Here is a 15,074-nt window from a genome sequence, read left to right as displayed (position 1 = left end):
AATGAATGCAAGGATAGGTGGAAAACAAACTGATCTCTCAACCAATCTCTCTCTCTCTCCTTTCTTTCTCCCTTCCTCTCTCTCTCAAATCAATAATTTAAAAAAATTTAATCACCTTTAAAACAATGGGTGGAGGACCTAAGTAGATGCTTCTCCAAAGAAGACATACAGATAGCCAATAGATGTATGAAAAAATGCTCAGTATCACTAACCGTTAGAAATTTAAATAACAATAAGGACTTCTGGCCAAGATGGAGGTATAGGTAGATACACTTTGCCTCCTCACACAACCAAAAAAAAAAAAAAGACGATGACAAATTTAAAAACAAAAAATAACCAGAACTGCCACAATTCGAACAGTATGGAAGTCCAACAACCAAGGAGTAAAAGAAGAAACATTCATTCATACTGCTAGGAAGGGGGGTATAGGAGACCGTTCTGTGTGGTGTGGGCCCAGCTCCCACCAAGAGATGCATAGGATCTACACCCATGGATAGGTTCTCCCATGGGCAATCAGGCCTGCATTGTACCTAGACCACTTTGAGACTTGCTTTTGCTAAAGTTCCCTCACCTGAATTGAGGCAGCAAGTGCTTACTGTAACTTCCTAAAGTCTGTGCTAAACCTCCCCAGTATGGAGTGCAACTGGTTCAACCACTTTTCCCTTTGCATTTGCAAATATCCTTCTTCTGTAATGTGATTAGTGGCATCATCTTCCCTGTCGAGGCAAGGGTTGAGGCTTTTTCCCCTCTTGAGAGAGAAGCCGCCCGTCCCTTTTCCTCCACAGGACTAGGTAGTCCATGTGAATTCGTTTCATCTCAGCTACAATGTCGTGGACCCCATGAGCTATGATCTGATTAGGGGGGTGACAGGCAGCGGGGGGAAGAGAGGACAAGTGGCAAGGCAAGAGCTGAAGGAATGGGTGGTCCCATATTTGCATGCAAATACACTGGAAGGAACAACTGGGGAGTGAGACAGACCATGCAACCAATGGTTCCAGCATGGGAAAAGAAAGCTTTAAAACCTCTGGCCTCAAAAATCTGTGGGGGATGCGGCAACAGGAGAAACTTACAGTATCACAGGAGAGTTTCTTGGAGAGAATGACAGGGTCCTAGAGTGTACACAAACCCACCCACCTGGGAATCTGCGCCAGAACGGTCCAATGTGCTTGTGGGTTGGGAGGGAAGTGACTAAAAGCAGTGTTCTTCTCTCTCTAACCTCTCCCCCACATGCAGTACCACAATGTAGCAAAGTGCTTTGTCCTGACCAGGCAAATACCTAATGCCCTGCCCCTTATAACATAACAGCAACATTGAGATAAAGACACATGGCTCAAATGAAAGAACAGATCAAAACTTAAAAAATAGAACTAAGCAATGAAGAGATAACCAACCTCTCAGGTGCAGAGTTCAAAACACTGGTAATCAGGATGCTCACAGAAATCCTTGAGTACAGTCACAAAATAGAGCGAAAAGTGAAGGCTATGCAAAGTGAGATAAAGAAAAATATAGAGAGAAGCAACAGTGAAGAGAAGGAAATTGGAACTCAAGTAACGGATTTGGAGCAAAAGGAAGAAATAAATATTCAACCGGAACAGAATAAAGAGTCAAGAATTCAAAAAAAATAATGAGAAGAGATTTAGGAACCTCCGGAATAACTTTAAATGTTCCAATATCTGAATCCTAAGGGTGCCAGAAGGAGAAGAACAAGAGCAAGAAGTTGAAAAATTACTTCAACAAATAATGAAAGAGAACTTTCCCTATCTGGCAAAGGAAATAGACTTCTAGGAAGTCTAGGAAGCTCAGAGTCACAAAAAAAATTTGGACCCAAGGAAGCACACACCAAGGCACATCATAATCTTAAATTACCCAAGATTAAAGATAAGGAGGAAATCTTAAAAACAGCAAGAGGAAAGGAGACAGTTATCTACAAAGGAGTTCCTGTAAGACTATCAGCTCATTTCTCAAAAGAAACCTTGCAGGAAAGAAGGGGCTGGAAAGAAGTATTCCAAGTCATGGAAGGCAAGGAACTACATCCAATATGGCTCTATCCTGCAAAGCTCTCATTTAGAATGGAAGGGCAGATAAAGTGCTTCCCAGACAAGGTCAAGTTAAAGGAGTTTATCATCACTGAGCCCTTATTATATGGAATGTTAAAGAGACTTGTCTAAGAAAAAGAAGAAGACCAAAACTATGAACAGTAAAATAACAACAATCTCCCAACTATCAACAACTGAACCTAAAAAAACAAAAACAAAGCAAACAACTAGAACAGCAACAGAATCACAGAATTGGAGATACATGGAGGATTATCAGCAGGGGGATTAGGCAAAATGGGGCAAAGCATAGAGGAAACGAGAAGCATAAATGGTAGGTACAAAATAGACAGGGGGAGGTTAAGAATAGTATGAGAAATAGAGAAGCCAAAGAACTTACATGTAGCAACCATGGACATGAACTAAGGTGGGTGGTGGAATGCTGGTGGGAGGGAGGGTATAGGGCAGAGGAGAATAAAAGGGACAAAAATTGGACAACTGTAATAGCATAATCAATAAAATATACTTTAAAAAATAAAATCACAATAAAATATCACCTCATACATGTCACAACAACTGTCATCAATAAATTGAGAAACAAGTGTTCATGAGGATATGGAGAAAAGGGAACCTTCATACGCTGTTGGTGGGATTGCAAATTGGTTCAGCCACTACAGAAAACAGTACGGAGGTTATTCAAAAATCAAAAACAAAACTACCCCTGACTCACCAATTCCATTTCTGGATATTTATCAAAAGAAATCTGAAACACTAATTCAAAAATATACATACACCCCTATGTTTATTGCAGTGTAATTTATAATAGCCAAAATATGGAACCAACTCAAGTGTCCATCAATAGATGAATGGATAAAAAAGTTTGTTTGCCATAGGAGATGGGAATTGTGGGGCTTGGTTGAAAGAGGCAAAGGAATTAAGAAGAACAAATTGGTACAAAAATAGTCAAAAGGATGTCAAGTACACCATAGAAAAATATAGTCAGTAATATTGTATTAACTTTGTATCAAAGTCATGAAAGGCAAGAACCTACATCCAAGATTACTCTATCCAGCAAAGCTATCATTTAGAATGGAAGGGCAGATGAAGTGCTTGTATCAAAGGGATCACTTTGTAAATTGGATAACTGTCTAACCACTATTCAGTACACCTGAAACTAATGTAAAATAATACTGAATGTCAACTATAACTAAAAATATAATTTAAAAAACTTCATTGTCATTTACTCCCAGCCCAAATGGCTACAATAAGTGAAATGCTTTAACATTACATCAATAAATGGTTAAATTTATATACATAGAATCATAAATCAGATCTTAATTCAGTTTCTTCAGATGCTATAGAGTTAGTAGCCAGAGCCCTAGAGCTATTGAAGGACTTATGGAAGTATTTGAGGAGGGAAAATTTTAAAATTTAAAAAAACCTTGAATATACACAAAGTATACACATATATACACACATGTGTGTGTTTAGAACTGCCTATAGATTCTTAGGGCATAATCCCAACAGTGGTTTTGCTGGGTCAAAAGGCTGTTTCATTTTTAGTATTTTGAGGAAATTCCATGCTGCTTTCCACAAGCAGTCTGCATTCCTACAAAAAGTGCACTAGGGTTCCCTTTTCTCCACAATCTCTCCAATATTTGTTTTTTGATTTGTTTAGGATGGCCATTCTCACTGGTGTGAAGTGGTATCTCATTGTGGTTTTAATTTGCATCTCTCTGATGGTTAATGATGCTGAGCATTTCTTCATGTCTCCAGGCCTTCTGTATGTCCTCCTTGGCGAAGTGTCTATTCAAGTCCTTTGCACATTATTTTTATTTTTATTTTTTATTGTTGCTCAAGTACAATTGTCTCCATTTTCCCCCCACCACTCCCCCCTCCCACCCCAGCCATCCCAACCTCCCACCCTTGATCCTACCCACCTTTGGCTTTGTCCATGTGTCCCTTACACATTTTCCTTGACAACCCTTCCCTCTAATCCCCTGAATATCTCCTCCCACCTCCCCTCTGTTTACTACCAGTTTGTCCTTCGTTTCGATGTCTCTGGTTATATTTTGCTTGCTTGTTTGTTTGACTGATTAGGTTCCACTTATAAGTAAGATCATACAGTATTTGTCTTGCCCATTTTTTAATTGTGTTGTTTGTCTTTTTGGAATGGAGTCATTTGAGTTCCTTATATGTCTTGGAGAACAAACCCTTGTCCAAGGTATCATTTGCAAATATGTTTTCCCATATGGTTGGTTCTTTGCATTTCAATGCTGTTTTCTTTAGGCATGCAGAAGCTTTATATTTTGATGATATCCTATTTGTTTAATCTTTCCTTTACATCCCTTGGTCTAGGGGACATATCTGAAATAATTGCTGAGTGGGTTATCTGAGATTTTCATGCCTATGTTCTTCTCTAGGACTTTTATTGTGTCACAACTTATGTCTAACTCAAAGGAACCTATGCACCCCAATATTCATAGCAGCACAATTTACAATAGCCAAGTGCTGGAAACAACCTAAGTGCCCATCAGTAAACGAGTGGATCAAAAACCTGTGGTACATTTACACAATGGAATACTACATAGCAGAAAAAAAGAAGGAACTCCTACACTTTGCAACAGCATGGATGGAACTGGAAAGCATTACGCTAAGTGAAATAAGCCAGGTGATGAAAGAGAAATACCATATGATCTTACCTATAAGTGGAACCTAATCAACAAAGCAAATAAGCAAGCAAAATACAACCAGAGACATTGAAATGGAGAACAGACTGACAGTAACCAGAGAGGAGGGGAGAGAGGGATAACAGAGGATAATAGAGGAAAGGCCATCAAAGAACATGTGTGGAGGACACATGGACAAAGCCAAAGGGGGTTCAAGGCTGGGAGGTGGGGATGGGTGGGGTGAGGGGGCATGGTGTGGTGATGAAAATGGAGACATCTGTACTTGAACAACAAAAAAACATAAAAAAATAAAATACATCATACCAAAAATGAACTGTCTATAAATCAAGACATATATTAGCAGTTAGTTATTAGTTATGTCTGAATGATTATTAGTGTGGGTGTAGGTGCATACTCATTGACTTGGTAAGATATAGACATGTCCTCTAAAGGTACCCAGAGCCCATGAGGGATGTATCCCTGATGCCGTCTCTGCTTATGGTAGGTGTCACTCTGCTCCTCCTGATGTTGCCACTGAAGAGGGGGTTATTGGGGGGACACCAGGAAGAGAAAGCTACTACTGGGTCTTATGAGGAACTACTGGAGCTAAGCTCTGCTGGAAAACTTAGGGACAGCCTGAAACAAATTTCATAGTCTTCCAACCAACTCCCAGTTGAAATGGTAGAGGTGTCATTGGAGAGGTGAGTTCCTCAGGACTCCTATCAGGAAGAGTCTCCAGGAAATTTGAGAACAGTAAGTGCTGAAGGACATGAACTTGTCCTGGTGCCAGGGGAGGCATCAGCTGATGTGTGCCATCCTCATAAACCTTACTTTATATACTTCTTTTTTTTCTTTCTTAATGTCGATAATTGAGACATTATCAACATACATGCACATATGTTGACTTCCATGTAAGTTTAAAGTATACAATGTGATGATTTCATGTTTGTATATAGTTTTTTGTATAAAATTATTAATTATTTTTTAAAACACTTTATTGATTATGCTATTATAGTTGTTGCATTTTTTCTCCCTTTTATTCCCTTCTGCCCAGTACCCTTCCTCCCACCAGCATTTCCCCACCTTAGTTCATGTCCATGGGTCATACATATAAGTTCTTTGGCTTCTCCATTTCCCATACTATTCTTAACCTCCCCTGTCTATTTTGTACCTACCACTTATGCTTCTTTTTCCCTACACATTTTCCTCCAACTCCCCCCACTGATAACCTCCATGTAACCTCTATTTCTGTGAATATGTTCCTGTTCTAGTTGTTTTCTTAGTTCATTTTTGGTTTTGTTTTTTTAGGTTCAGTTGTTGATAGTTGTGTTTGTTGTCATTTTACTGTTCATAGTTTTGATCTTCTTTTTCTTAGATAAGTTCCTTTAACATTTCATATAATAAGGGCTTGGTGGTGCTGAACTCCTTTAACTTGACCTTGTCTGGGAATCACTTTATCTGCCCTTCCATTCTAAATGAGAGCTTTGCTAGATAGAGCCATATTGGGTGTAGGTCCTTGCCTTTCATGACTTGGAATACTTCTTTCCAGCCCCTTCTTGCCTGCAAGATTTTTTTGGAGAAAATCAATAGAGACTCTAATGGGAACTCCATTGTAGATAACTGTCTCCTTTTCTCTTGCTGCTTTGAAGATTCTCTCCTATCTTTGATCTTGGGTAATGTAATTATGATGTGCCTTGGTGTGTTCCTCCTTGGGTGCAACTTCTCTGGGACTCTCTGAGCTTCCGGGACTTCCTAGAATTCTATTTCCCTTACCAAATAATGAAGTTTTCCTTCATTATTTGTTCAAATAAGTTTTCCATTTCTTACTGTTCCTCTTCTCCTTCTGGAACCCTTAAGATTTAGATGTTGGAATGTTTCAAGTTGTCCTGGAGGTTCCTAAGCCTCTTCTCATTTTTTTTTGTATTCTTTTTCTTCATTCTGTTCAGGTTGAATGTTTATTTCTTCTTTCTGCTCCAAATCAGTGATTTTAGTCCCAATTTCCTTCCCTTCACTGTTGGTTCCCTGTGCATTTTTTTATTGCACTTTGCATAGCCTTCACTTTTTCACTTATTGTGTGACTGTACTCAAGCATCTGTCCGCATCCTGATTACCAGTGTTTTCAACTCTGCACCTGATAGGTTGGCTATTTCTTAATCACTTAGTTGTATTTTTTCTGGAGTTTTGATCTGTTGTTTCATTTGGTCCATAGTTCTTTTTGTCTTGGCACACCTGTTACTTAGTAAGGGGCAGAGCCTTAAGTATTCACCAGGGTGGGCAATGCACTTTGCTGCATTGTGGCACTGTATGTAGGAAAGGGATTTGAGAGAGGACAATGCCACTTGCTCAGTTCTCGGCCATCTTCCAGTGTCTACCTCTACTACCCACAAGCAAATTGGACCCTTTTGGTACTGATTCCTGGGTGGGTGATTTATGTTTGTTCTAGGACCCTGTGGGTCTCTCCAATGAACTCTCCTGTGAGGCTAGGAGTTTCTCCTGCTACCCCAATCCCCATTGTTGTTTTCAGTCAGAAGATTTGAGGCTTTATTTCCTCAGGCTGTAACCCTGGGTTGCATGGTGTGTCTCGCTCCTAAGTCATTCCTCCTGGTTTATGTGCACATAAATGTGGGACTGCCCACTCTGCCAGCCACCTTCTTGCCCAGTCCTCCAGCTACCACCTTGCCTCAAGTCTTCTCCACCCTGACTGCCCATGTCCACCCTTCCTACTGGTATGGAGAAATGTTTCTTCTTTAACTCCTTGATTGTCAGACTTCCACACAATTCAATTTTCTGGCAGTTCTGGTTGGTTTTTTTTTATTTTTTTATTTTTCTGTCGTCCTTTTGCTTGTGCAAGGAGGCAAAGTGTATCTATCTATACCTCCATCTTGGCCAGAAGTCTCCCTTACTTTATATATTTCTATGAGCTGGTTGAGAATCTGTAATCCCATCCTCACTAGATCTTTCCAATGGGTTTTTCTGCCAATTTCTCACTAGGTGAACTACACTGGGGAGACCTTACTTTTGTTTGGGTATTTTTTTAACATGAATGTTCAAACCAACTTATCTGTACATTGGAAATAAATTTTCCCTTTGCCCACAAATTGGAAATAAATATCAATCAACATGTAAGCATGGTGCAGGATACTCATACAATGAAATACTAGTCATCAATAAAAAGAAAAAGTCTATTGATACATAGAGCAATGGAGTGAATCTAAAAATAATTTTGCTAAGTGAAAGAAGTCAAATAAAAAAGAATGTATCATGTATAATTATATGCATATAAAATTCTAGAAAATGCAAATTAATCTATATAAGGATATAAAGCAAATCAGTGATCTCTAAAGAAAGGAGGAGGGACAAGGAGGACCGGAAAACAACACATGACTTTTGTATTTTTTTGTTTCTTGCCCTTGTTACCTTGCCTCTCACCTTGCCTGACAGGTGTTTGCTGCCAGTCTTCACCAAATGAGTCTCCTAAGTGTCTTCCCTGGTAATAAGTTTGCTCTTTTCCTGAAAACTATGGATACAAAGAGAAAAAATTATGCTCATCTTGTTTCCCCATTTCCAAAAGCTATAATATAGTAGAAGGGGCATAAGTCAGTAGTTAAGTGATTGCATCCCTGATTACATGCAGTTTTCCCTCCATGCCTCACAGTTGGCATTGAGATTTAAGAAATAAGTTTGTATGGGCATAAGGAAGAGACTACATCTCAACAAAACTGTTCATTCCCACTCTTATTTTCATGCTTCCAACAACTCCCCCAAGTGTGAGCATGAATTAAGCTCTTCTGTCCACAGCTGCATCACTCAACTTGCCCTAAAATAAATTTCAGTTAGAGTGTCTATGTGTTAGAACACACTGCCAATCCAACACACCTGGGCAAGTCCATCCAGTCTATTCCCTCTCAGTGCCAGAGCTACTGACACTTCATTTCAATGTTATTTTGACACTATTATTAGTGTCATTATTCACACAAGGTAAGTGACATTAAACGCTCTATTACAAAGTAGAGATGACATAACTCTAGGAAATAATTGCCTTACTAGAATTGCCTTACTAGAATTTTGAGTTGGAGGGAAAATGGCTAACATAAAAAAAACTCATAAAATTCTGACCACTTTAAAGGTCTGTGTCCACTACCTGTTCAGAGAAACCAAAGTACCTAGATTTTTTAAAAGGATTTGAACTCTATCTTCTCCTCATTATGATTGCATTATAGTGCAATTTGTCCCAGGATGGAGAACCAACATTTAGACTACTCTCTCAAGAATCACAATATACTTTGAAGGTATTTGACTAACACCTTGTGATGTTAAAACAAAAGCCTCCTTCATTTGTCTGCTTTGTGAAATCCATGGGGAAAAATTTTATGAGTTATTCTGTCAAGTGGACAGAACACCAACCTGAAAATAAATTTGAGAAAAATGAACAGAATAAAGTTCAGTTATTAAGCTTCCAAAGGAAAAGGTACAACAATTACCTGGGCTGTGTCAGGGGCATGAGGTCTGGCTTTCAGTCGAGAATTAACAACCCCCCCTGGAGGGGGAGTCTTGTTTGGAATACTGTTGTAGTATGGGTGATCTGAGCCATCACCCTCCTCCTCAGTCCATGGCTCATCCAGACTCTGCATTCTGTTAAAAGAGAATTTTCAAAAGCGTTAGCCAAGCACTGAGCTTATGGTCAAAACCAATTAATCTAATGTTAATATCTTGTCACCCCAGAAAAGTAAGTTTACCCATTGCCCCCTCAATCATGTAAGCCTCAGTCATATATGAAAAGCACATGAGTGCTTTAGAGATATTTAGACAAATATCTCTGCCTTATTTACAGTTCTACCCTTTGGAAAATACCAGTCATATTTGAAATAGAAAAAATCCTTTTTAAAAGTATATTTTGTTTAAGAAAGAAAATTTCAAGTACAAAGATAACCAGATACTGAAGACACAAACACACATTTTAGTAAATTATGAAATTTACCCCAAAACCAACTAAAAATATGAAGATTTCATGACATCAGGGAAAATGGCAGAGTAAGAACCTCTGAAACTTTTTTCTGTTATGAAAGAACAATAAAAGTGGTAAAAAAAAAATCAGAATCAACTACTTAAAACCCTGGAAAATAACCAGAGGCTTTCAACAACCTAGGGAGTGTATTTTTTTAAGCAAACAAAAGACAGCTTTATGAAGAGTGTCTTTGTGGCATTTTAACTTGCCCTATTCCTATCTCCATGGTAGTTTTTAAAACAAAGAGCCCACAATCACAGTAAAAATGAGTAGCCTGATAGCCATGAAAGAAGGCAAAACAGCTCTGAGTCTCTTTCACAGCCTCATTCCAAGAGAACAGTCATTATATTAACTGTCTTGTCATTTCCTAGAAGTGGTAACTCCTATGACTGTCTTTATTTGACCTGATTTGGGGGGAAATGCTTCCTCTGCTGGGTCATTTGTCAAGAGCAATTAGAGGAAATTGTTTAACAACATGGTTTCCTGGGGCAGTAAATAACACTGGGGGCAAAGAGTAGGCTAATCAAAAGCTTAAAAGGAAAAGCTAGAAAATGGGATGTTCATAGGGATTTTGATAAACCTCAACATATTTCCAAGAATCTAGAAGGCTACTAGAATCTAGAATTCATAGGGCTCTGTTCATGGTCAAGGATGAATCCCTGCTTAGAAAAGATGTAAAAAGGCCCTAGTTTCAAACACTGGCTTAGCCTGAAGCTATGCACAAGTAGGAAGTGAAAGCTAAAGAATTGCCAAGTGCCTGGCTGAGTGTTAAAGGGATTCCCACACAAAAACAGAGCCCCTCAGCAAAGACCAGTTCCTGGAATTTAGGAAATCTTTTTCTAGTAATTAGCTTTCTAATAATTAAAGTGAGCAGAGTTAGTGGCCATTATTAGTGGACAAGGAATACAGACTTTATGAATTTAGTTTATAAAAGTCATTAAAACAAACAACCACAAAAACCAGCAACAACAATAAATCCTGAAGAAGGGAGAAATCTGATTTCCAGAGTTGTCACATATATTATTTCAAATCCCTACTTTCTACAAAAAAATAAAATTATGAGACATGCAAAAAAAAAAAAAAAAAACCCCGCAAGAAAAATAAGCAATCAATAGAAACTGTCCCTGAGGGAACTCAGATTTTAAACAAAGGATCCTCAATAATATTAACAGCTGACTTCTTACCACAAACAATGAAGGCCAGAAAGTAGTGGTATGGCATATTCAAGTACTGAAAGAAGACGACAATATACGTAGCATTCTCTATCCAGTAAAACTATCCTTTCAAAATGAAACAGAAATAGGACATTTCCAGATATATAAAAACTGAAAAAAAATCATCACTAGCAAATCTTTCCTGCAATTAGTATTAAAGAAAGTACTTTACACTAAAATGAAAGAACACTAGATGGTAATATACATCAACATGAAGAAATAGAGAACAATGGTGCAAAATTAAATTTATACAAATCTCTTCAATCTTTATTATATAGAAACACATACAGGACTTCATGCCTTAAGTATATTCCCAAAGAAGCTTGGTGATTCAGTTAACTCCAGCCACCCACTTTTGTACATATTATTTTAATATCATTTGTTGGACTTTAAATAATATTTCAAAAGTATAGAAAATCATAATAATTAATATAAAAGATATCTGTGTACCTACCACTGAGATTAAATGGTGTGAACATTTTCTATATTTGCCTCCTTTCATAAAAAGAAGTAAAATGTGTCAAACTTCAGATGGATAGATAAGTGAAATTAACAGAGAAATATTAATGGTAGAATATAGATGATGGGTATAAAGGTGTTTACTATTAAAATACTTTTGTATATTTGTACCTTTTCATTATGAAATATTAGGGAGGAAATAATACTTGACAAATAAAGTTAAAGCTCACTCTGCCCCCAATTCAACCTTGGATATCTTAGAGTTGTTATATAATATTCCTGCATGTTTTTATATCCATCCATATATTTATCTATAAATTGTATATATAATTGTTTGTGTGTTTTAAAATTCATATAAATAGTTCATATTCTTTCTCACTCCATTTAAACATTTTGAGATTTTTTCCTAGTAATACACATCTACTGATACATCCTTTGTAATGACTATATCTCATTTTATATACAATTTAAAAATTTGTTCATTTTCCTGTAAGGGCCATCTGGGTATCTGTCACTTTCTAACTAACTCTTCTTGCACACAGCTCGCTGAGCTTGTAGTAGCTTCTGTCAATAAGAAAAAAGTGGGGCCTTCAAAGGAATCAACAAAATGAAAGCCTTAAAAGAACTTAACCAGTGGAAGATGGAAAGAATTTTAAAGTATCTTTCAAGAATGGTGAAAACTTCAGAGAGGTGACAAAAATCTTCATAATAATGAAGACAAAGGCAGAACTAACTTTATGACTAAGACACAAAATGTAGCTGTAGAAATTGGAAAACAAACATGCAAAGTAAATTTACAAGAAATATAATAAAGTTTTATTAAGAGTGAACATATCAGGGTAGTAGGCTTCTACTATGAAAATTCAGTAAAGGACAGAGTATTGAGTGATCACTATGCCCCATGTTACTTTTTAAAATATGTTTTGCAATACAAGAAATGGTGGTCAGAGTGACCCTCAGTCACCCAGCTGGAGGGAAGGACCCACCAAATAACAACCCAACAGCAATGAAAACTCAATTACGCCCACAAAGCCAACATAAACTGCATAAAGGGCACCCCAAGAACATCAAGATCAGGAGATCAAGGTGACTGCACCACTGAATCTCACAAGTCTCCTATCATAGAAGTTCATACCACAAACTCAGGGAGTCTAAATAGGTCAATTTAAGAAGCAGAGGGAAATAAAAAGAGTCTCACAAATAATGGGAAGACAAAGAACCAAGGCCTTAACAAAAAGGAAAGAGGAATCCTCAGAAAGAATGTTAACTGAAATAGAGGCAAGTCAATGATCAGATATTGAGTTCAAAACAATGCTTATAAGGAAGCACAATGAGCTCAGTGAGAATTACTAAAAACTACAAGGAAGCAATAGGGAATTAAATGTGAATTAACCAGCATGAAAAAAGGATGTAGAAACAACCAACAACAGCCAAGAGTAGGGTTCCAGCCAAGATGCAAGTGTAGGAAGATACCCTTCGCTTCCTTGCACAACCAAAAGGAAGATAACAACCAATCTAAAATCAATAAACAACAAGAAAAAAAAGGAAAAAGCCAGAAAATCAAACTGCATGGAACTCTGACAACCAAGAAACAGTCAACCAGACCAACTAGACCAGTAAGGCAGGAGGATGGAGAGAACCCATGGCAAAGGACCTGACCACATGAACAGGACTGGCTGAGTGGGAAACTGAGACTCAGAGCTATGGTAAGGGTTGCCTCAGTGGGAGGAACTCCCAGCCTCACAGGAGGGCTCATTGGAAAGTGGGCTAGAGTGAAGCAGGCAAGCTGCACTGTTTCCTTTCTGGCCTCTCCACCACAGACAGCACCACAGCACAGCAAGCAGGGTTACCCTGACCTAGTGAATACCTAAGGCCCCACCCCCTTATAACTTAGCAGGTGCACTGAGACAAAGAAATATGGCTCAAAGGAAAGAACAGAGCAAAACTCCAGGAACAGAGCTAAGTGATGAGGAGATAACCAGCCCATCTGATGGAGAGTTCAAAGCCCTGGTAATCAAAATGCTCACAGAACTGACTGAGCTTGGTCACAAAATGAAAGAGCAAATGAAAGATACCCAAGTGAAATAAAGCAAAATATTTAGGGAACCAACAGTGACAGGAAAGAAACTAGGACTCAAATCAATGGTTTGGGGCAAAAGGAAGAAATAGTCATCCAACCAGAACAGAATGAAGAAACAAGAATTCAAAAAAATGAAGAGAAGCTTAGGGACATCTGGGACAACTTAAACATTCCAATATCCAAATTATACAAGTGCCAGAAGGGGAAGAACAAGAGTAAGAAATGGAAAAGATATTTGAACAAATAATGAAGGAAAATTTCCCCAATCTGGAAAAGGAAATAGACTTCCAGGAAGTCCAAAGAGCTCAGAGAGTCCCAAAGAAGTTGGACCCAAAGAAGAACACACCAAGCCACATCATCATTAACTTACCCAAGGTTAAAAATAGAGAATCTTAAAAGCAGCAAAGGAAAGGAGAGAGTTACCTACAAAGGAATGCCCAAAAGACCATCAGCTGATTTCTCTAAAGAAATCTTCTAGGCAAGAAGGGGCTGGAAAAGAAGTATTTGAAGTCATGAAATGCAAGGAACTACATCCAATATTACTCTAGCCAGCAAAGCTATCATTTAGAATGGAAGGGCAGATAAAGTGCTTCCCAGATAAGGTCAAGTTAAAGGAGTTCATCATTGCCAAGCCATTATTGTATAAAATGTTAAAACGACTTATCTAAGGAAGATGGTGTCAGGGTAGGAGGGAGCAGATTTCATTCCCTCTATACACAGGAGAAAATCCTGGACCATCTATGGAGTAAAAGAAAAAGCAACCAACGTACCTAAACATATATGAAAATAAGGGACCAAGAATTGTGGCAGAACCAAAACACCAGGCAGTGAGAGGAGTGCTGCAAGACGGTAGGGTCCCAGGGACCAGTGCGGGGTCTGGGTGGGACTGCAGCCCCAGGCCCAGTGCCCACTGCCGAGTTTGCCACAGAGTCCTTGGGAGAGAGCCGGGACAACTGCTCCCTCCACAGCCAAAGAAGGTCTGAGGGGCCCCGGGAGGAACCCGGTTGCTAGCAAACACAAGGGGGCTGTGAGCTCCCCCAGAGTCTGTAAACACCGGCAGGGTTGGGTTGCTCCTTGACCCACAGGGTCACCAGTCTGGCTGGAGAGTTGGGCTGTGGGAGAAGCCAGGCCACTGTATGGAGCAGCAGCCTTGAGTAGGAGGAATTTCTCAAGAGGAAGGAGTGAAAAGACAGACACTGTTTGGGGAATTCTCCTACAGCAATTGCTCCGGCCTCCCTGCCACCCAGCCAGGCAGTGATCCCAAGGATGCACAGAAGGTTGTGTTTGTGCAGAGGACCCTGCCCACCCCCATAGCACTGGGAAGGGTGAGGCAGTCTGGCTGAGGGCGAATGTGGGAGCACACCCCGGCACCCCAAAACACAGCAGTAACCCTGGGGAAAGGCTTGGTTCCCACACCCAGGACACAGGGTAAAGGTGCCACGATAGCTCCCCAGACAGTGTGCACAGGTGACTGAGTGTAGATCAGGAAGGAAGAAAAGCCATACCTATCACCCTTCAGCCTGCTATAGCCAGTAAGACCAGAAAAACCAGTTTGGCCACTTTGAAACCAAGAGGTTTTTTAATTTTATTCTAATTTTTTAAATAATTCTTAAC

At 39.0% G+C, this 15,074-nt stretch overlaps 1 protein-coding gene across 1 annotated transcript in view; it reads right to left on the bottom strand.

Annotated features, from left to right (window-relative positions):
• SHC3 (SHC adaptor protein 3) overlaps positions 1 to 15,074 on the bottom strand; it is a 225,266-nt gene that overhangs the window by 58,807 nt on the left and 151,385 nt on the right. Inside the window, exons 8-9 of the mRNA XM_028531456.2 lie at positions 9,184 to 9,334; positions 8,132 to 8,219 (exon numbers count right to left, since the gene is read on the bottom strand). Of these exons, the coding sequence (XP_028387257.1) occupies positions 8,132 to 8,219; positions 9,184 to 9,334 (239 nt within the window). The remainder of the gene's footprint in view (positions 1 to 8,131; positions 8,220 to 9,183; positions 9,335 to 15,074) is intronic.

Source organism: Phyllostomus discolor, chromosome 3, assembly GCF_004126475.2.
Source record: "Phyllostomus discolor isolate MPI-MPIP mPhyDis1 chromosome 3, mPhyDis1.pri.v3, whole genome shotgun sequence".
NCBI classification, from domain to species: Eukaryota; Metazoa; Chordata; class Mammalia; order Chiroptera; family Phyllostomidae; genus Phyllostomus; species Phyllostomus discolor.
This window is presented reverse-complemented; position numbering and strand designations above follow the sequence as displayed.